The 20978-nt window shown below is 42.3% G+C and overlaps 2 protein-coding genes across 18 annotated transcripts in view; one reads left to right on the top strand and one right to left on the bottom strand.

Annotated features, from left to right (window-relative positions):
* The window catches only part of PTER (phosphotriesterase related), a 23204-nt gene extending 11137 nt beyond the window's left edge, over positions 1 to 12067 (top strand). For 8 of the 17 annotated variants that reach the window (XM_068934667.1, XM_068934677.1, XM_068934676.1 and 5 more), the window contains 4 exons: positions 898 to 1343; positions 3690 to 3955; positions 7383 to 7523; positions 10855 to 11689. In XM_068934667.1, coding sequence (XP_068790768.1) covers positions 912 to 1343; positions 3690 to 3955; positions 7383 to 7523; positions 10855 to 11065 — 1050 coding nt within the window. In that variant the 5' untranslated portion in view covers positions 898 to 911 and the 3' untranslated portion in view covers positions 11066 to 11689. Of the gene's footprint in view, positions 1 to 856; positions 1344 to 3689; positions 3956 to 7382; positions 7524 to 10854 lie in introns of all 17 variants that reach the window. The other 9 variants (XM_068934669.1, XM_068934671.1, XM_068934675.1 and 6 more) reach the window with 3 other exon arrangements.
* C1QL3 (complement C1q like 3) lies at positions 11863 to 20978 on the bottom strand. Its single transcript, XM_068934684.1, has 2 exons — positions 19841 to 20978; positions 11863 to 14705 (listed from the first exon to the last, which is right to left on the bottom strand). The coding sequence occupies exons 1-2, from the start codon at positions 20426 to 20428 to the stop codon at positions 14526 to 14528; spliced, it is 768 nt and encodes a 255-aa protein (XP_068790785.1). The 5' UTR covers positions 20429 to 20978; the 3' UTR covers positions 11863 to 14525.

The following is a 20978-nucleotide window of genomic DNA, read 5'->3' as shown; positions in this document are numbered from 1 at the left end:
TGATTTAATTCATTATTAAAGTTGAAGAAAAAGAATCTTAGCGGCTGAGCCATATAAATGAAATGTTAGGCTAAGGTCTGTTTCTAACTGATAAACTATTTGGGCAACGAAGCTGACAGAAAATAACACATTGGAGCTAGACTGGACTTTCTGCCCTGCTGTTTTGGGGACCAAACTCTCTTTTCAATTTCTGTTGACAGTCTTGGAGGAATAGCACTGGAGTTACTGCAGGCTCACCGAGTGCACCTGGCAGGAGAACTGGAGCCCCTGCTACAAAGCTAGGAAGATGATCATCTCCATCCCTGTGTTCCTCATGCAGAGGGGCATACAGGGTGCCCAAATATAGACAGGTTCCTTGGCATGAGAAGGGGACAGAGAGTCTTGGAGGACGCAGATAATTAAAATGAAAGTATCAGTTAAGGAATATTCGGTCTTAATGCCAACTCGGTACATCTGGTGGCTCAAGCTGACAGAATTTGACAGCTGCTGAAGAGCAGGGAATCCGAAATGAACATGCAGTTGTTGTTATTAAATAGGAAACATTTAATAACATGCTATTAAATAGAAAGCATTTATCTTAATGTGATAATAAATGTTGATGATCTCCTTTTATTGGAATAAGATATTTTTACATTATTAAAGTAGTGATATAAGCTTACTTGGATGAAATAAATGGTTTGTTTTTCATATTAGCCACTGTACTGGAAATAGCATTTGAAAACATTTTAACAAAAACGTCATGTCTGTGTGTATGTATGTGTGAGTGAGAGTGAAGGGAATTCATAGAAGTTGTGTAAGAATTTACAGCTTTTTATCAAATATTTTCATTTTTATTTCATTTCTGCTTCCTTACCAGACTCTTTTAGGATTGGATTTTTGTTTTGTTTTTTTTTGAAGATCGCTGAAGAAAAATGCCTTCCTTGGGAGGAAAAGTGCAGACTGTCTTGGGCCTTGTAGAACCGGACCAGCTTGGCTACACATTGACTCATGAGCACTTGACTATGAACTACAGCTGCTGCTACTGTCCCCCTGCACCAGACCAAAAACCTCTGTCCGAGGGGCCCCTTGAGATGAAGAACTTGTTTTGGATTAAGCAGAATCCCTATAGCCATAAAGAAAACCTTCTTTTGTGTCAGGAGACTGATGCTGTAAAGGAGGAGCTGTTGCTTTTTAAAGCAGCAGGTGGTGGGACTATAGTGGAAAACACAACCACAGGAATTAGTCGGGATATGAATACTTTGAAGAAACTTGCGGAAGAAACTGGAGTCCATATTATTGCTGGGGCTGGGTTTTATGTGGATTCCACTCATTCTTCTCATACACAGGCCATGACAGTGGAGCAGGTAAGTCTTAACCACTATTTAGGGATCTCTCTCTTGTGATTTCTCCCTGAATGGTTCAAAGTTGGAGAGAAGACCAAACAAAATAAATTCAATCTAAAAGTTCCCAAACTGAAAAACAAAGAACAACAGTATTACTGCTGGTGTATTATAGCTGGACCAGCTGTGTGTACTGGAATTATCTGTCAGCATTTCCGTTTCTTAAGCTCCGTTTTCTCTCAGGGATTTGTTATAATGCAACAGTAAAAATAAAATAAAATTCTTCATGTGTAGGCATCTGGTACAACACCAATTATCCCGTTCTTTTACAGTTTCTAAGGAAGGACTATATCTCTTCTGCCTCTTTTGTCTCTTTTTCTGGCTAATTGCTTCCCAGTAAGATCACCCCAAATTCTTGCAAAAAGCATAAATAATTGTGATATTTACAGAACAGTTGTAAATCATCTCTCTACTCAAGCTGCCTGTTATACCTCTCTTCTCTGCCGTTCTTCCAGGCTTTTCGGAGCAGAGGCTTCTTCCTGTTGTTTGTACAGTGCCTAAGACAATGTGTTAATAATGACTATGGTCCCCAGATACTTCTATAATAATAAATATTCATTCATCTTTTATTAAGAAAAGGTGATGATAGGAGCAGAGGGAATGGAACTCTCCAAGGCAGAAGCCTGTGAATGTCAATGAACAGATCTGAGAAAAAAAATAAAAAACAATCTGTTATAGATTACAAAAGAGTCAACTTCATTTAAAAATAAATGGTCAGAACCTCAGCAGACGTAAAATAATACAGCTCTATCAACCTTACTGGATCGAAGCTGTATGGAACAGTCCTGCTTTTTGTAAGTATTCTTGCATCACTTGGAATTTGATCCAAATAGATTTGTTAGGGCAGAGGTTTGCCTCCTGTATTTGATGGACTGCTGAAGACCCACAGACAGTCCAGTAGTCAGCAGTTAATACGCATACCAGTCCGAAAGACAATTGTTACCTCCGAAGGGTTGTGCAGTGACTGATCCGTGATAAAAAGTGGTTCCTCACTTGCCATTGAATTTGACATGATGATCTGTTTTCTGACTAGGCAGATAATTTAAGTATTTTGTTCCCTTACCTGCACAAGGGAAGTATGTGGCTGTTTAGCTATCCACTTGGTAGGTGTTTAGCCCGAGTTAGGGTGCAGGGCTGTTTAGTGGCACAAGATATTGCTGCAGGAGAGATGGTCCTTGGGTTGCTAGTAGAAGAGAAGTGAATTCTGTATCTGATTGTCTGTAGGGATGCTGGGTAAATTGGTTATACATGAAGCAAAAGGTGCCTTATCACAGGATAAAGTACTGGGCAGAACCTCACCTGCTGTAAAATATAATAGCTTAGAGTGACTTCAGCATGTAAATTATATATTTACTAGTACGTTATGTGAGCTTATTGAGGAGACAAGATGGAAGAAGGATACATCACAGATTTATTTTGAAATTGATGTGGGTTTTTTTTTGGTTTTCTGGATGTGCTTGCAAATCTTTCTGCCCCCTGTGTTCACTTTATTTTTATTCTTCCTTAAAATCATCTTTTCTTTAACATTTGAGGCCAAATATTTAGAAGGTCGTCAATATCATTTTATGTCATTTTATACTTTCAATTCTCAATGCATTTGTTAGGACTTAGGGCCTATTCTGGTAAATAAAAACTACATATTTTATAACAAAACAATGTTATTAGGAGATTCTGATGTTTCATTTGTCTACAGATGTTTTAAAAACAAGCTAACTTTGACTCTGTAATTAAACTCTGTTTTTATAGTTCTGAAGTAATTGGAGTTATTGTAGTTCCACGTTGGCGTTCCCACGAGCAGGATTTGCCTCAGACTTGTCTCTTCAGGATTTATCATACGTAATCTCTGCCAGTTTTGACCCTTTCCTATCTGAGTGACAAGGATTTCCTATTCTCTGAGCCCTTGTTTAACAAGAAACTACCTTGAACCAATTTAGGAGTTGGAGGCACGGGTTTCATGCTGAGCTAACCTTTTTTATTTGGTTTTTTTTTTAAAAGAAAATTTAGCCTCAGCTGAAATCAGTATTCAAGTTATATGTAGACCAGCTTTTCTCACAAACCTGGGCAACTGTTTGAGTGAATACTGTTAACTGATTTGCATCTGGGTTTATTTTGGTCTTAGTTAATGGCCAGCATAACGCTACTTGACAGAAACTAGAGTTAAACTGTCGTGGTTTCACACGCACACCTGTTAATTACATGAGTTTAGGAGGACCTCAGGAGTACACCTAGTGCAGCTTCTGTAGGCCAAATCTGTTACTCTTTAACATAAATAGTATTAGTATCCAAAAATCTTATTTTCCTGCTCGTTAGCTTACAGGCGTTATTGTTGATGAGATACTCAGTGGAGCGGATGGGACGAACATAAAGTGTGGTGTGGTGGGAGAAATCGGCTGCTCCTGGCCCTTGACTCCCAGTGAACGCAGAGTGCTTCAGGCGACCGCACACGCTCAGTCACAGCTTGGGTGCCCCGTTATAATCCATCCTGGCAGAAATAGTGATGCACCTTTCCAGATTATCCGCGTTCTGCAAGAAGCTGGGGCCGATGCTTCAAAAACGGTCATGTCTCACCTTGACAGGTAAGCAGACTATTCTGCAGTTGTCCGGGCAGCGCTGCCATGACACAGTGAAATTTTGGGGAACAGCTCTGTAAACAACTAGGGTTGTGTAGTGCTCTGGGATCATTATGTGAAGAATTGTCTTCAAGTTTACTGATTTTGAAAATACAAAACTGCTTGTTTAGAGCTTGATCAGCTACCAACAAAGTCAGCCTGGCTCAGCTCTTAAGTCCACATTCGTAAAGAGATTTAAGGACTTTAAATGTTCTCTTTCAAGGCCTGAGTGTGAGATTAGGAGTAACTGTAGCCACGTTTTAAGAAATGGGGATTCCACACTGATTTAAATGCCCTCACAAATCGCTGCATTCAAAAGATGTTGGACACTGAGCAGCTCTTACCGAACCGGGTGGGAAGCTGCTAGGCTGCCAGCACTGTTGAAAACTAGGTCACCCTTAAGGGCCTGCCCAGAATCTCATGGATGCTAATGGAGAACTCATTGATTTTGCTGGATTCTGGGTCAGAACAGAAACCAGATCTTTTCAGTTCTACTGCCAGACAGAAGAAATACTGATTAAAAAAAAAAAAAAAACACTTAGTTGGATTTTGGGTAGTTCTTGTCTTAGACCAAAGAGCTAACTTTCAGTTTCCTTGAGAACAAGAACCAGAAGCCCCACGTCAGCCATGGAGAAGAATTGGTGCTTTTCTCTCTCTCCAATTTAGAAACGCAGCCTCTTTACCAAATTAGTTTTGTGTGACCTTGTGTAGTTCATGATGAGTTGGAAAATGTCCAAGCATTGATTAGTTCTGCCAGCAGCTAATAATGGAGCCTGGCTGTGGTCATATGACACTCAGCAATTGGATTGCCTGTCCTCATTGTGAGCATGAGCACTGTGCTCCAAATTTCTAATGATTATTGCGTTCTATGAGCTTACAAAACAAGCTAGAAGTGCTTTGTAGTCATACAGAGCTCAAGGTTTTACTTGGGCATTTTAGAAGCATAAAATTTAGGGACATGAAATTTTATTTGTATTGGATTAGACAAATGACATATGCTTTCTTTATGTATTTCCATGTTATATTCCATTTTATGTGTAACTATATTTTTCTCTAATTTTTTAAGAGAAACTGATGACCTAAGTCTTTGTGTAAAAGAGGACTAAGCAAATTGCAGGTGTTGGCACTTATGTAGCCATTTTGATACAGCATAAATGTCCAGTTTGTGTGTTTTGCCATTGTACGCTGTTGGGAATCATTGAATTCACTGCTTTATTGGTGGAAAAATAAAGAGTGTAAGTAGGAAAATAGTCAAGGCAGAGGTGCAGTTTCAGTGAACAGCCGCTGACAGACAATATGGTATTTCCTGATACTGCTTCTCTCGCTTTCACACATTCCAGCTGGCACTTGCTATAACACAGCTCTAAACTATTGTGAAGTTTGGCTTTGCAATGCACATTTAACATTTTAAGTCTCTTTCAGTAAGAAGAATCCATGTGGGAGCATCCCAGTCACTTAAATGTGAGATAAATTTGTACATAGCTCCGTATTTCATGCCTGCCTTTGACATAGACATAATGATAGTTTTCAGCTGGAGTTACGGTCAAATGACAAGACTAAAATGCTAGCTACCACGTTCTGCAGTTTGGCACCTTAGAACAAAAAATAGCAAGTATCTATAGTAAATGTATGGTGTACACGAAGGCTAGGAAGCAAAAGCTAACGAATCTTGGTTTTGGTCATTTAATAGGAATTAAGGATACAAAGGTGTATTTCTAGAGATGAACATGCATTCATTTCAGTAGCTATTGTTGTAAGACCGTTACGAAGGTCTGTTTGATAATGCATGGTTTGGTGGTGTCCCTGTGGTGAGCTGTGGATCAGATCTCCTTTTCCTGCAGTTCAGGGACCCTTGTTGCCCAAACAAGTGAAGAAGCACACGGATAAGCGTTCAGAGCTGGGAACTGCTGCTGTTGCCGCATCAGTGTAGCTTACAAGGGGACCCAGTGGCTGATGAAATTAAGCTCTCCTGCTCTTTGTCAGGACAGAGTGCCAAAAAGCACAATACTAATAGCAGTTTAGCAAAATAAAGTAGTCTGACTGTGATTTTGAAATGCAGTGGTGTTAAAAAAAAACAACCTCCCATTGCCACTTTCAGACAGGTATTAGTGTTCTTGGCTATTGTCTCTCTGTGAACTGAGCAGGACTGGATCTGAAATTACCCCTTCTCCTGTTCTGCACTTTGAAAACCCATTTGGTTTTCAAATGCTCGTCTTCTGTAAACTGTAGTATCCATTTAAAAATAACATTTTTTTTTATTAATTACAGTTGGCAATTCTTCGACTCCTACTGATTACAAGCTTGTTTGAACATGGGCTTTCTCTCTCTTAACCCATCTGTTCCTCCTACTTGATCCTGCTGTTAAGTCACAATATTAAAGTTGTGACATCAGTCATTTCCATAGCAACAGACTGTGATGTAATTGAATAGGGTAGAATTACTTTGTGACATCAGTATCCATAATAATAATAATAAAATAAAATTGCTCCTCTTCTGGATAAATATGCTGTCCTCATGGAAACCTGATTTTTCTCTATATGAAAAAGATTGCATTATGGTTAACAAAGATGAATTTGCAATGTCTTATTTGAGGGGTTTTGCTTTTTGTTTTTTTTTTGGTTAGCTTATACTCTGGGTAACAATGTTTCAAAGGAAAAAAATTATTTCAGAGAGCTATTACTTCAGTTCTGGGTTTTAGGAGCTTTGTTCCTTCCAGCTTGTCACTTTTCAAATCTGATGCAAAGCCCATGTCCCAGGTATTCACAGTGCTATTATGTATTTTGGTAAGAACATTTCCTGAAGGTGTTCTGGCTGGATTCCAGCGCAAGCAATGATATATTGCAGTTCTAATGACAATCTGGAAACATCACTGTACATAATAGAAACTAAAGACAAAGTTGTGTATTAACGGTGTTTGATGGATGAAACAAGCCCTGGATGTAGCTGTCTCCTGTAACTCTTTTGGGAAAGTAAATCTGTCTTGTGTAAGTAATCCGTTGTCTTTATTTAAAGGTCATTCTGAATTAACCTCCTCCTTAAATGCCCTTCCTTGTTAGGTGGTCTATTGAGAGGTTTAGTGAAATCAGAAGTAAGTAACTTTTCTCTTTCCATTTAAAGATGATTATAAGTGTACTCATTATATCATGGGAGAAGGATTGGTTTTGTTTTATTTTGTGATGCCTGAAATCCCAGATGAATGTGAGAAAGACAACATTGTGTATCAGTTTAATTTGCATGTGTCAAACAGGAGTTCCATTTCTCAGAAGGGTGAATTAACTCTCAGATAATTGTTTCAATTCCTTGGAAGTAGGAAGTCCCCAAATACCTATCCTCATGCCACGAGATTTTTTTCTTCCTTTTACAAGGATGACTTTGTATTATGTTTGTTCTGCAGGACTATATTTGATGCAAAGGAACTTCTGCAGTTTGCTGAACTTGGATGCTATTTAGAGTACGACCTATTTGGTACAGAATTTCTTCATTACCAGTTCTACCCTGACATTGATATGCCAAGTGACAATGAAAGAATTGCAAGGTATCTACTTCAATGCGTTTTAAGTAATAACATTTTCACTGACAAATGAGTAGTATAGGTACATGTTTCAAGTGCATCACAGTGATTCTGCAGGCTGTTCACACTGTCATACTAAAATCATGGTAATTTTCTTCTGCTACTGTCATTTGTTTGGAGCAGCATGTATAATTCCTTCTGTCTGCAAAGGAAGGTGTAGAATCATAGAATGTAACTTGAGAAAAAGATCAAAAGCCTTTTTAACTTAATTCTCTGCCCTAATTACATGCTGATTTGGTGGAATTTTATCGTTTACCGCATGTATAGGCTGTCATGTTATAAAGCAGAAGGCTGGAGATACAGAATTTACGTTATTTTGTTTGAAACATAGTATTGGAAATCTAGCGTTGTTACTATGCATCACCTAAGCCTATTATATCTTCTTATGTATGTGCTGAATGAGCTGAATTCATCAGTCGTCTTGCGTGGATTTGGTCCTGTGTTTCTGTCCTACAAAACAGTCTTTTGTTCTTCCAAGCATTTTATCATTTCTCCTTCCGCTCTCCTTTTGCCCTTTCTCCCTTGTGAAGGATGAGATTCCTGTCTCTTCGGAGCTCTCGTGCTCTTCACATTCACAATGTGAAAGTACTGGCCCTACTGGCAGGATCTCTGTTCTCTGTTTCTCATCAGTGCAAGCAGTCTCAGCTCAGTTGCATGACAAATCTATGGTGCTGTACTAATACAACAAATTGCCAGAGAGATGCATTCCCGGCAGACACTGTCTGAAACAGGTATGGTCAGCTGGGAATGGGCTTCTCAATCCTTCCTCTCTGCTCTGAGGTGTGATCCTCCTTTGCTGTTTGTCCATAGTATTCACACGTAGTCAAGTGGCAGCTTTCTGAGGGGTGGGATGTGAGCCTGCCTACCAGTCAGAAACAATTCTTTCCTTCTCTGATGAGATGGCTTTTATGATCCCTGATTGCTAATGAAGTTACTTTCTAGCTTCCACTTGTATTTCAGACATTGCTTTTCTGCCAGGTTAGCTGCAAAATTTTTCTGTTTTCAGGCTGTCCTCCTCTTAAGAAGGTCTTGTGGGTACCGTTCCACTTACTGCCAAGTTTGAGTGCTGCTTTTCCCACTGGAAATCTTTTCTCACTCTTAACTGAGCTCTCAGTCTTGCACTCAGTATTTCAAGCTGTTGTAATGAATCTACAGTTTTCACATCTAAAATTGCTAACATTGCTTTTTGGGATAGTTCACCTCCCCTCTCCTCTTTCACAGTAGATCAGCCTGTACAGAAGCACCGGGAGGACAATGCATGGAAGAATATACTGGGCCTTGGTTAACAGGTGTCCGTCTGTTCAACCCTGGCAAAGCTTTATTCCATCCATAATATCCCCCTCGCCGCAAATGTCTCACCTTAAACTGCCTGCTACTTGAGTGTGTATTGCAGCAGCCTGCTTATAGGAAGAAAATACTGAAAGTTTGTCTTCTCTTTGTTTGGTGTGAATATGTGCCTTTGGGTTAGAAATACCATTAAATGGATTTTGATGTACTTTTGATGCATCCCCACTGGACATACGATAACAATGGCAATCTTCTTGGGTTGTTTTGATCAAACAGCACCAGAGCGGTAGAAATAAAATTGACCCTTAAATTTGTCTATGAAAATACTAAATGAGAAAAACATGCCCATTCTTGTCCATAGTATTTAAAACTTAAATAAACTTCTACAGTCATACCCCTCCACTGAAATGCCGTTCAACGGTGTGTGCATTTATGGATTTCTGTAGTGAATTTTGCTAGGAAAGTTTTTCTTTGAATCAGAAACAAGTACTAACTGAAAGTACAGACATGAGCAAGAACAAGCAGTAAATACAGAAGACCATATGCCTCCCCAAAACCACAAAATGAGTCCAAACTGAAAGGAGGTGATTGTAAGACAATGGTTTGCTCTTATTCTCTAGTGCGTGTGATCTATCTGTATTCAAGTCTGAGGAAGACACTTGTGATGTTGTAATTGTACGGTATACATAGTATTGTGCACTGTATGGCACTATTTACAGTAGTTTTATGAAAGATGCCAATTTTTTGCCAAGTTCTGTTTTACTTGCCGTCTTCCTACTGACCGTATTGATTTGACCCTGCTACATGTACCTCTTCATAACTAATTATAATCAGAACAGACAGTAAGAGCTTTCAGATAGAGTGTGATTACTTACAAGACTAGTATTTGCTTTGTTGCTGATAAAAGTGAGGTCAAGAAAATAAAAATCTGAATCTGATAGTGCTGGAAAATGATGGAATTGGGTGGCTTAGCGTGGAATGAAAACTCTCCAGGTTTGTTATATTCGTCTCTGCCATTTACTGCTTGCAAACTACTGCCAATGCAAGTAAAAAACCTGAAACTTAGTGGCATACTTGACCGTTGTACTTAGTAGTACAACGGTTAGTAGTTTAGATGCCTACAGAATAAATTCTCAAAAACAAGCTCAGCAACGGGGTTAAGCTTACCAGAGAAAAATGTGGAACAGAAGGACTGGCACAAGCGTTTGTAGCAGACTTGGTTGTCACAGGAAAAGGGAATGACCAGAATGATTACAGGTTTTCCTGTGCTGATTTGCTGTCATTTTGCCAAATCTGTTCTGCTGGGCTGCTGTATTAATTCCTCTTCTTTGCTGGCATATGCTAGCCCTGTACAAAGCCTGTCTTGCTCATCCTCTTCTTTGACAAACATCTTTGAAACGTGTTTGGATGTTACTGTCTGCATGGAATGTGATCCTAACAACTTAAAAATTCTATTAACCTGGTTATTCTAAATGAAAGTTAACTAAAGATGTGAAAGTGTTTGCGTAATTGAGCCAGACTTCACAAAGCAACTGCCACAAACCGAGGCTAATCCTTAACAACTGTAATGGGGTTGGTAACAGCAGCAAGAACTAACCCCCCGAATCAATCATGCTGAAAAGCAGTTTATGTAGGAAATTGTTACGTACTCATATATTTACAAACTGTGCCCCATGCTTGCTGATGGTGAAATTCCTGAATTTCTCCATGGACTTAGTGGGATTGGGAACACAAAGCAGTGTGCCAGCTGGAAAGAGAGTTTTCCGTGTCCACCTTGAGAGATGTGGTGGTACCCTGCTTTCAGAGGTGGTTTTTTCACTCTGTAAAATAAGTACTTTAATTTTAATTCAATATAAGAAACATTTATTCTGCGTTAACTGGAAGTAATTAATTTCACTTATAACACAGTCTAGCAGTACAGTGATGTAAAAAGGTTAAATATTGATTACTTCGGTGGTGTTGCAGAGTGAGAACCTTTCACTGACAGGTATACTTTTTACTTTTGCAGGATTCGGATGCTGATCAATGAAGGCTATGAAGACAGAATTCTGATGGCTCATGATGTGCACACTAAGAATAGGTTGATGAAATATGGCGGTCATGGATATTCACATATCCTTAAAAATATAGTTCCTAAAATGCTAATTAGAGGCATATCCCAAAATAAAATTGATAAAATACTCCTAGAAAATCCAAAGCGATGGTTGACTTTTAAGTAGGGATAAGGAATAAATATTCCTGTTTTTTAGTAAAGCTTGATAAAATTCATATTTGTTTCAGGAGAACAGCCATTTTAAATTTTGGTTCTTTTGAGATAAACTATGAGATATTAATAAGATACCAACAAACTGATTGCGACTTCTCTTTTTAATTAAAACAACAAAATTATATATTCTGTCTACATTTTCTCCCTTCTAAAAGTCTGTTCATGAATGATTTACTGGATATGAGCCACCTGCAAAATCTTTTCAATTAATTATTAGATTACTCTCTAGAAACAGTTATTTTAATTCTGTTGTTATATGTTATCCAAAATATTTTCCAAGATGCATCATCTGTGCTTTGGAGGAAATTCAGTGCTTTGAATTAAATTCTCCCCCTTGTGGGAATGATTTTAATCCTTGTAATATTACTAATCTGTTAATTATGTTCATATCCTTTTAAGTAATGCTTGATAAAAGGTATGGCACTTTTAAATAGCTTCCAAAGACAACAGGAGGTAACAGAAGTTTCAAATAATTATAAAAAGATATTGTTTCTTTCTAATTTAACAACTTATTTTTAAATGAAAATGTAAAAAATGCATGGAAAAATATATTTTTGAATAAAGCAATGGAAAAATATATTTTTGAAAAAAGTAATTTGTAGACCTCTTAAACTGTGTGCAGTATTGTTATAGATGTTTTTTTAAATCACCTCAGATTTTCAAATAGAACTTTTGGAACCTTGCAATGGTGATGTGAAACTTCATGAAGGACAGCTGCTTTTTATAAGGATGCAACACCAAAAGTCAAAATATACTACATAATACAGTTTTAATGAGTTGCTATAGTTATAACAAAGATTGTGAGATAAGTCTTTACAAATCAGTGTATCAAGATATGATGAAAAAGGAAGAAATGTTTGCCTTATGCGTGTTTTTCACATAAAGTTTGTTCTTTCCTCTTGTCTAACATTAACCAGGGCAAGTGATTTATCCAAATAAAAGGTCTTTTGCAGTAGCAATGGCAGTCTGATTTCAAAAGCTTCTTCAAATTTAACCTCGTATGTCTTATAGTAATGAGCTTTTCCAATAAATACCTTAGTAAATATGCATTGCTAGTTGTAATGATCTCTAGCTTGATACATTGTCGTTTGATACTACATACAAAATCTCTAGCTACACTGCTGTGAGCGCACTAACCAATAAAAGCAACTATGGAATGAATAGACATGAAGGCAGTTACACAACCATTATTAAAATACATTACGTAGTAGAAAAAAAAAACAGGAGTAACCACTACAATGAACAGATATAGGTTGGCACTTTGTCGTAGAGTGAAAGCTTAACCAGTCTGATGACATAATACACAAGCAATATGAAGCACAATGTCCCTTTATAAAATCTAGATGAGCTAGACTGGCAATCCTCTTAGTGAACATAGACTAACTTAGGCATATATTTTGAATTGGACAACTATCCAAAACACAAACAGAAAGAATAACGTGTTCTGTTTAAGAAAAGCTTCACTCATTTAAACAAGAGATTTTTTTTTAGAGAGGTTCTTAAAATCTTCACCAAACTTCTACTGAGCAGTCAGCACAGAAGAGCTTTTTTTTTTTGTCACAATGGCAGACACTCTTGACATTTTAATGCAGATAAATCTGAGTTTGAACCCTTTACTTAGTAGAGTAGACAAAGTTGCTTCTCGCAAATTATATGAAATGGAAATGCTAGGGATAGCATCTATTACTCTTTAACAGTTTGTACAAATATTACCTTGATCTTGCCAAAATGTTAAAAATAATTAACATACCCAGCTATGCTAGGAAGCTAGTTAATTATCTTGCTAATATTTTGTTTTGGATTGAAATCTGCAAATTTTAACCTGAGAGAAATAGACAGCCTCCCCTCCCAAAAACAAAACAAATAATAATTCTTTTTTCAGAATATAAATATTCTGTGGATATTACTTCTATGACTGATTCTAAAGCATTTTTATAACTATGTAACTCATATTACCTGTCTTTAGTTCAATGCTCCAAGTCATTAATCCTTTATATGGATTAAGCTTCCTTGAGACTTTATATATATATATATATAGAGAGAGAGAGAGAGAGAGAGAGAGAGAGAGAGAGAGAGAGAGTATGTTTATATATGAATGAGAAAAATAGGTTTTAATACACACTTTTTGCATTTAAATATCTGCTTCTTTCTTTGCATATGTGTTATCATTTTTGGTAATATGCTTATCTGTGTCCATTTCATAGGCACACCTTACTACAAACTGATAATAAGCTACCATGGAAAAGGTCTGTGTGACATTTTCTCTGGTGTCAAATCTCCCACTCTTCCTCCGTGAGAGTACTCCCACTAACTTCAGTGAGACAAGATACCTAGCATGAATAAGGTTTTGACCCATTATATTAATACAGAATTCTAGTTGAACATCTGCAGTATGTTAAGTCATAACTATTTTATTAGAAATAGTACCCAAGTACAGACTAAGTGCTGAAAGACTAATGAGGACTGACTGCAGCAAAAAAAACATTCTACCTTGGTCTGAGGATACAGATGCTAGGCTTGCTAAATATTTACACAACAAACCGTCAAGAATGGGCCTGTCAAATTGTCTAAATATATATTTACACATGTTTATATATTAAGAGCCAAATCTTGTTTCCACTAAAATCAGTGGGACATTTGCCATTGGCTTCAGTGGAATCAGGGATTTGGTCCAATATAATAGTTAGTCAACTGTTACATCTTTTTTAGAAAAAGTGTTTCTTCTACCCTTCTTTTTCTTTTAGAACAGAGCTAAGGGGAAGACAAGATAAACAACTTTAGTGGTTTGATTTTATGTTAAAAATCTAATGTAAACCTACAAAGCAGGAACACTGAGTTAAGGCTTGAAGCTGATTAGTTTCTAGTTTTAAGTGGAAGGATAAGAAAAGTACAAGGCAAACAATTCCTTTGGAGAGAGAAAGTATATTTTGATTACCTCTTCCTTTTATTGTAAAATCATTCCTCACCACACTGAGTGGACTCCAAGCATCATTGTTAGCAAGTAAGTCACAAGAACCAAAGCTGATGTATGGATAAAGCAGCAAGATCATAACACACTGAAGTATCATATACACTGAAGAAATAACTCAGTGTCTTTCGTTTTTTTTTTTCTTCTATAAAAATTTGATCTATGTAGGACTTCATTCACATGGACACTAACAATAAATGTATTTGCTTTGGCGGTAGTGGATCACACATCTGTTTAACTTGCTTTGTAATTTTTTAACATAAGGTTTCTCCGTGTTGTACAGATGTGAATCAGGTAGCATTTGATTTTTTTTCCCCGCTACTGAGGTGTTCTGTGGTTGATCTCCGCTGGGGTGCTTGATTCATTGACTTTTGCCACGCAAATCCATTGCCCAGAAGAGCAAGCTTCATTTTTGGGTTGGTTTGGTGGGTCTTTTTACTCGTTATCAGTCAGCATAAATAATAAATCCAGAAAATGTGCTGTATTTATTGTTGTTTCCTCCATGTGCTTTTCCTCCATCTAATTTAATGTAAACTTCATCTCCTGGCTCCAAATGAAGAACCACACTGTTACTGGCATAGTCGTAGTTCTGATCAGCATCCTGAGCAATTGCACTAGCTCGAACCTACATAAAATACATAATGAGTGGTTAAAACTCAGGTAATTTTTCCTGCATGGTGAAATTAAAGCATATCCTTAACGTTAAACTCAGCATGCATTTGTTGCCACTTTAAATGTCTAATAGCATACACTGTGGGGGTTTTTTTATAAGGATATTGCTTATTTTCTCCTATAATACAACAGTTGAACTTGAAGCAATGATCTGCCCATTTTTCAGTCATCTGATTAATACAACACTGCTTGCAGTCCTATAAATGTTTTGAGCCTTTTTTTTTTTTAAATATGTAATAATAGCTAGAGTTCTGACAACTGAATTTGGTCTTGTGCAAGTTTACATTGGTGTAACTTTCATGTCAGTGGACCAATTGACTGACATTGGTGAGGTTCCACAGTGAGGACCTACTGATACCAGTCTGGAGTTTTTCCAGAAGTGATATATTATCATACTACTAATAGGATCATGCAAAAAAAAAATACACACACACACACGCGCGCGTGCACGCACAAGCAGGTAAGGCATCTAGTCCAGGCCTAGAAAGATGGTTATTGCCACATTTCCTTAAGTAAACCTTTAATTTCTGTGTAGTGTAAAAGATGCACATTTTAAAAATCAGGGGCATCTCCATTTACTTCAAGATGTTATGGAATTTACAGGTAATTGAGGACTTCCAACTGTATTCACAACTTTCACTTAAACACAGGTTTTTTCCCTTTCTCCATCGCCATCTTACTGCTGATTAAATTTGGCATGACTAGCAAACTGAAAGGAATATGTAATCTCAAGTCGCATGTTGGTTTCCAGCAGTGAATAGTCTGTGGCATTGTAAGTGTCCATTTATATATAATTTCATCCCATTTGGTCAAATATTTAAACTTATTTGTATGTGATTTATTTAGGTATAACACATCACCTGCTTGTTGCTTGTCCTTGTTCTAGCATAGTTATACAGAGCAGTAAGTGATTTAGTGTTTTTTGCAAACCTGAACTAAGTAATAATGCATGACTTGGCGTACTATATGTTGGATTTTATCTGTTCAGAATTGAAAAAATGAGCTATAAGTCACAAATTTCCATGGATTCCTTTCAAAGTTTAAATGATAAATTTCCAAATTAAATTTTCATGATACGATCTCACATTAATACTGAAATGTTAAAAAGGAGAAGGTTCTTAACCATGCAATATCTTACAGTATTATGTAGCTTAAGAATCACAGTGGGTGGAAATTCTTTGTACATCCCCTAAGAGTGAGAAGGGCTTAAAAGATCTGTAATGGTTTGACAGTGTGCAAATTTAAATTGATGCATTGCATGATAATACACAACTATTTCAGGACTTCTTGATCCTAATGCTTGGTATTGTTTACAGAGGTGATCTGTTTTGCTACTGTTTAAGCAAAAATTATTCAAAGCACAGTGTATTTCCTCTGGATTAATGACTAGCAGGGGTAGGACTGAAGGCCTTGCAACATTAACCCTTGAAATACCCTCCCAAGAAAACAACGTGGGCTGTGAGGTTGGTCACATAAATAGGAAGGAGGAAAAAGGCTATAGATGAGGTAGAAAAACTTTCCTGTAGATAGCATCTTGCATATTGGCAAAGCAAATGGTTTAAATTACTTTCAGAATCTCCACTTATATCATAATTAAATGCTACTTAGTGGATTTCTCTAAAATTTTATATTCCTGTGGATAGTAGAAGAGGATTCAAATTGTATTAGTGACTTTAACCATGTTCCCCATCATAAGGAAGTCAGCATATGGGCACTGAACAGAACAATGGACATTTCATTTTTAAGCTTCTAGACAGGGCTTACTGCCAGAAAAATAAAAGAATGACTAGGATATTGACTGTCCTGTACATAGTAATAAATGTCCCGTAAACTCTAGTGTGTTATCCTTAAGGTTTTTACCTCTTTTGTTTGATTACCCAATGTCATTTCTTTTTAAAACCTATGAGTACAGTCTCAAATAAATTCTCAGTGTACTGCTGCAAGAGTGATGTATCTCAAAATTAAACCATTAATGGAGTATACATTTCGTAAGTTGCATGACTGCTCACCTCATCATTTCGTAAAGGTATGTTGGGACATTCAGATTGCAAATATACACATTAGTGAAGCTATGTGATCTCAGCACGTCTCTGTTCAAGCTCTGCAATATTAAAGAAAGCAGTGTGCTGTACTGGAGACCCTGAGATTCCTGATATGCATTGCTTAGGAATGACTTTTTCTATAAATGGTACACTTAATTGTTTTCTCATGCTAGAGAACACTGAATGCATAATGTTATCTTGGTCAGATTGTACTTAACAACTTAATTTCAACATTTCCAAGCTTTTTTACAGATATTGCAGAAAGTTAACTCCTGTCAAATCACACCAGCATTTAGTGTTTCAAGTGTAAATCAGAATCACAAGCAAGCACGGCTGCATTTAAACTATGTGTCAATTTAAAATAATTTGTATGCAGATTTTTACCCAAATCATTTATCTTTGCATAAATATAAATATATACAGATTCTGCATGCCTTAAATATATACAAACCTTTTTTTCTTTGAATCACTTCAGGTTGTATTTGTCTCACATCTGATACTGGAAGCAGTTATATTTGGGAATGGTTAGACTTCAGGGGCAAATTAATATTTATAATTAGTTACTTTTTTTAAAAAGTACTAGTATTTCATTATTTTCCTGCTTTGGGGAAAATAAACAATTTATAAGTTGCAATGACCAAAAAATAGGTTAATATCTTTTAATTGCAAATAAAATGGTATTCTCACTATGGACAGTACTGCCTTTATAGAAAGAAATCAAAGCAAATATTTTACAATTTACTTTATTTTATTCGTCCTGGTTTACGTGGTGAGATGGTATTTACGGTAGGCATTTTCTAAATTAATGAATTGCTGCCGATGTCCTCATTATTCTGTTTTCACAGTTCTTCCGAGAAACTATAAACAAAAGGTTAAGTGGCATATCAGCCTAAACGTACTGGCCGCTGATGCTTCCCTGTGTGATCCTGCGTTCAACACAAGAGCGAAGTGAAACGCCTCTCCGGTTACGGCAGGGTGGGATTCCTCGGGGTACCGAAGCGCTAGTGCTGTTCGGGGGAGGGGACGGGCGAACGAACTAACCCCTCTGCAACCCGAAAAGCGCCGCAGTGACACGGAATCCGCGTTTCAGTCCTACGGAAACCACTCGGGGCAGATCAACCCCCTCCTTTCCCGCCCCGTCCCAACCTACCCAGCAAGCGGGCGGAAAAGGCCGGCGAGCGTAGCAAACCTGCGCTCCGCGCCGGCCCGGTGGTGCAGGGGCCAGACCGGGCCCCGCCGCGACCAGCACCCCCGAGTACCCGCCGCTGGGCAGCTGCCGGGCCGCGCTCACCCAGGGGGGCACCCGGGGGCCGCGCCCGGGCAGCCCGCGAGCCTCGCCAAGCTTTCGTGGGCACCTGAAAGTGCCTGGGCACGTTTCACTTTCTTTTTTTTTTTTTTTTCCCTTTTTGCCTCGAGCCGTTCTGAGAAAGGATGACTAACACCCCAACAGTATAGCTAAACGCTGTAATAATCAGAACGAACGCGTTTGTATCTGTTAACTACGCATGAAAGAAGTGCAAAATTGCAAAGAAGGGCTCCCCGGGGGCAATGTTACAGTCACAGCCTCTGCAAGCGTGGTGGCAACATTTATCCTAATTAAAACGGATTGTTCCTCTGTCCTTCATACCGTGGCATCGCAAGATCTTTAATCATTTTGAATATTTCGGTCCTCCTGCGGGGAATGAAGGCGAACCACGTTGGCGTTTTCAGGCTGGTCAGCGTGCCTCCATTGTGAAATGTCACCGAAACCCGCCATCAGCCGCCGCCTTCCCCGCCGCTGGCCCGCTAAGCAGCAACATCTGCAGACGCCGAGCTTGCAAGGCGGGCGGGCTTCCCTGGCAGAGGGGAGCCTGGCTCCCCAGCGGGGGCAGAGCGTGCCCAAATCGGCGCCCTGCTGCGCGGGCGCCCCGTCCGGGGCAGCGGCTCCTTTCCGCGGCCGCCTTGCGGGCTCCCGCTGCCCGCCGCGGTGCGCCCTGACCCCGGCAGCCCCCCGCTCACCTCTCCGCGCCTCCTCCTCCTCCTCCCCGACGACTTCCCTCAGCGCTGCCGGTGGCCGGGGGCCTCCCTCCCGCCTCGCCGGGCCGAGCAGGGCGGCGACAGCCAGCGGGGACGCGGGTCCCGCGGCTCCCCGGGCCGGGCGGCGCCGCCGCTCCCACGCGGGGCGCCGGCCGCCTCCCGCCGCTGCCGTCGGGGCCTCCGGGGGGCGGAGACGCGCCGCCCCGCTGCTGTCCCGGGCACAAGGGGGCCCGGACCGCCTGGGCGCGGAGCCAGGTGCCGCCGGCCGGCCCGGGAGCAGGCGCCAGCGCCGCCTGGCCGCGGAGTAACCGTCGGGGCAAAGGAGCGCGTGAAACCCGCATTTACCCGGCGTCGCCACGGCCCGGGGCCGCCTCGGCTCCGCGCGGAGCGCCCCGTCCCCGCCGGTGTCCCCAGGCGCCTCAGGCGGAGCAGGGCGGCGCCCCCGGAGCGGCGGCGCTGCCCCCCTCGGCACCCTCGCGGCTCGCCCTGCCCGCGGCTGCCCCAGCCCCCGCCGGCAGCCCGCGCCCCCTCCCCGCCCGCCGCCCGCGCCCGCGCCGCCTCCGGCCGCCGCCCCGCTCCCCCTCCCCCTCCCCGCCCGCCGCCCGCTTCCCGCGCTTTCTGCGCCGCCCCGTCCGCCGCCTGCTGCCCGCCGCCCGCTCCCCTCAGCGCGCCCGGCTCCCCTCAGAGAGCCAGACGTCCCCATGGCGCCCGGCTCCCCTCAGGGCGCCCGGCTCCCCCAAAGCGCCCGGCTCCCCTCAGGGCGTCAGACGTCCCCATGGCGCCCGGCTTCCCTCAGGGCGCCCGGCGTCCCCACAGCACTAGGCTCCCCCCAAAGCGCCCGGCTCCCCTCAGAGAGCCAGACGTCCCCATGGCGCCCGGCTCCCCTCAGGGCGCCCGGCTCCCCTCAGGGCGTCAGACGTCCCCATGGCGCCCGGCTCCCCCAAAGCGCCTAGCTCCCCTCGGCATCAGACATCCCCATGGCGCCCGGCTCCCCTCAGGGCGCCCGGCTCCCCCACGGCACCCGGCTCACCTGGTTGTTCTTGCAGAGGTCGGCCCACATGCTGGTGCCGTCGCCGCCCCGCATGAGCACATGGTAGGTGAAGAAGTAGATGCCGGGGATGGAGCAGGTGAACTTGCCGGTGGTGGGGTCGTAGTGGTTGCCCAGGTTGGTGACCACGTCGTCGAACTTGAGCACCTCGTAGCCCTCGTGCTGCCGCTTGAGGCCGGCGTAGAAGGCGATCTTGGGCACGGTGCTGTAGGTGGCGGCGCTGATGGCCCCCGCCGCGTTCAGCCCCGGCGCCCCGGGGGGGCCCGGCAGGCCCTGCCGCCCCGGCTCGCCCTTCTCACCCGGCGGCCCCACCGGGCCGGGCGGCCCCGGCTCGCCGGGGGGCCCGCGGGGCCCCGCTTTGCCCGGCCGGCCGGCCTCCCCCTTGGGGCCCTGGATGAAGGTGGGCAGCGACTGCATGAGGCCGCGGTCGGGCGTGGCGGCCGTGCTGGGCGCCTTGGTGCCGCCGTAGGGGTCGCAGACCATGCGGCAGGTGCCCAGCATCTCGTAGTGCGCCGAGGTGCCGGCCGAGCTCACCAGCACCGGGATGAGGATGACCAGCAGCAGCACCATGACCACCCCCAGGGCGCCGGCCGCGATCAGCCGCCGCCTGCTGCCCACCAGCCGGCTCAGCGCAGGGCGATCCTCTTGCCTGCTTTTGGACAAAATCTTGATGGTTGTGCCGGGACCTCCTCAGAGCCGAAAACACCGCCGAGCCCGCGCCGAGCCCGGCTGCCCTGGGGCTTCGCCGCCCTCCCGCTGCCGGCGAGGCGGCGCGCAGGGCACCGGCGGGTCCCGCGCTGGCTCCGGAGCGGCCGCCGCAGCCGCCGAGCGGGGGGAGCTGCCGCCGCGCCCCGGCCGCCCGCACTTTTATGCTCCCGCCGGCGATCGACTTTTTTTTTTTGCACACTGTGCCAGTCCGAGTCAACTTTCCCTTGAACTTGCCTTTTCTCTCACGATCGCACGCTTTCCTTCTCTCTCTCTCTCTCTCTTTTTTTTTTTTTTTTTGGTTTATTTCTTTCTTTTCTTGCAGAGGCGAGAGGGCTCAGCGGGGACGCGCCCCCCTTGCCGCCCCTCGGCCGCCCAGGTACCCGCCGCCGCCGCCGCCGAGAGCCCGGTCCGC

The sequence above is a fragment of the Struthio camelus genome, chromosome 2, assembly GCF_040807025.1.
Source record: "Struthio camelus isolate bStrCam1 chromosome 2, bStrCam1.hap1, whole genome shotgun sequence".
Lineage (NCBI taxonomy): Eukaryota > Metazoa > Chordata > Aves > Struthioniformes > Struthionidae > Struthio > Struthio camelus.
This window is presented reverse-complemented; position numbering and strand designations above follow the sequence as displayed.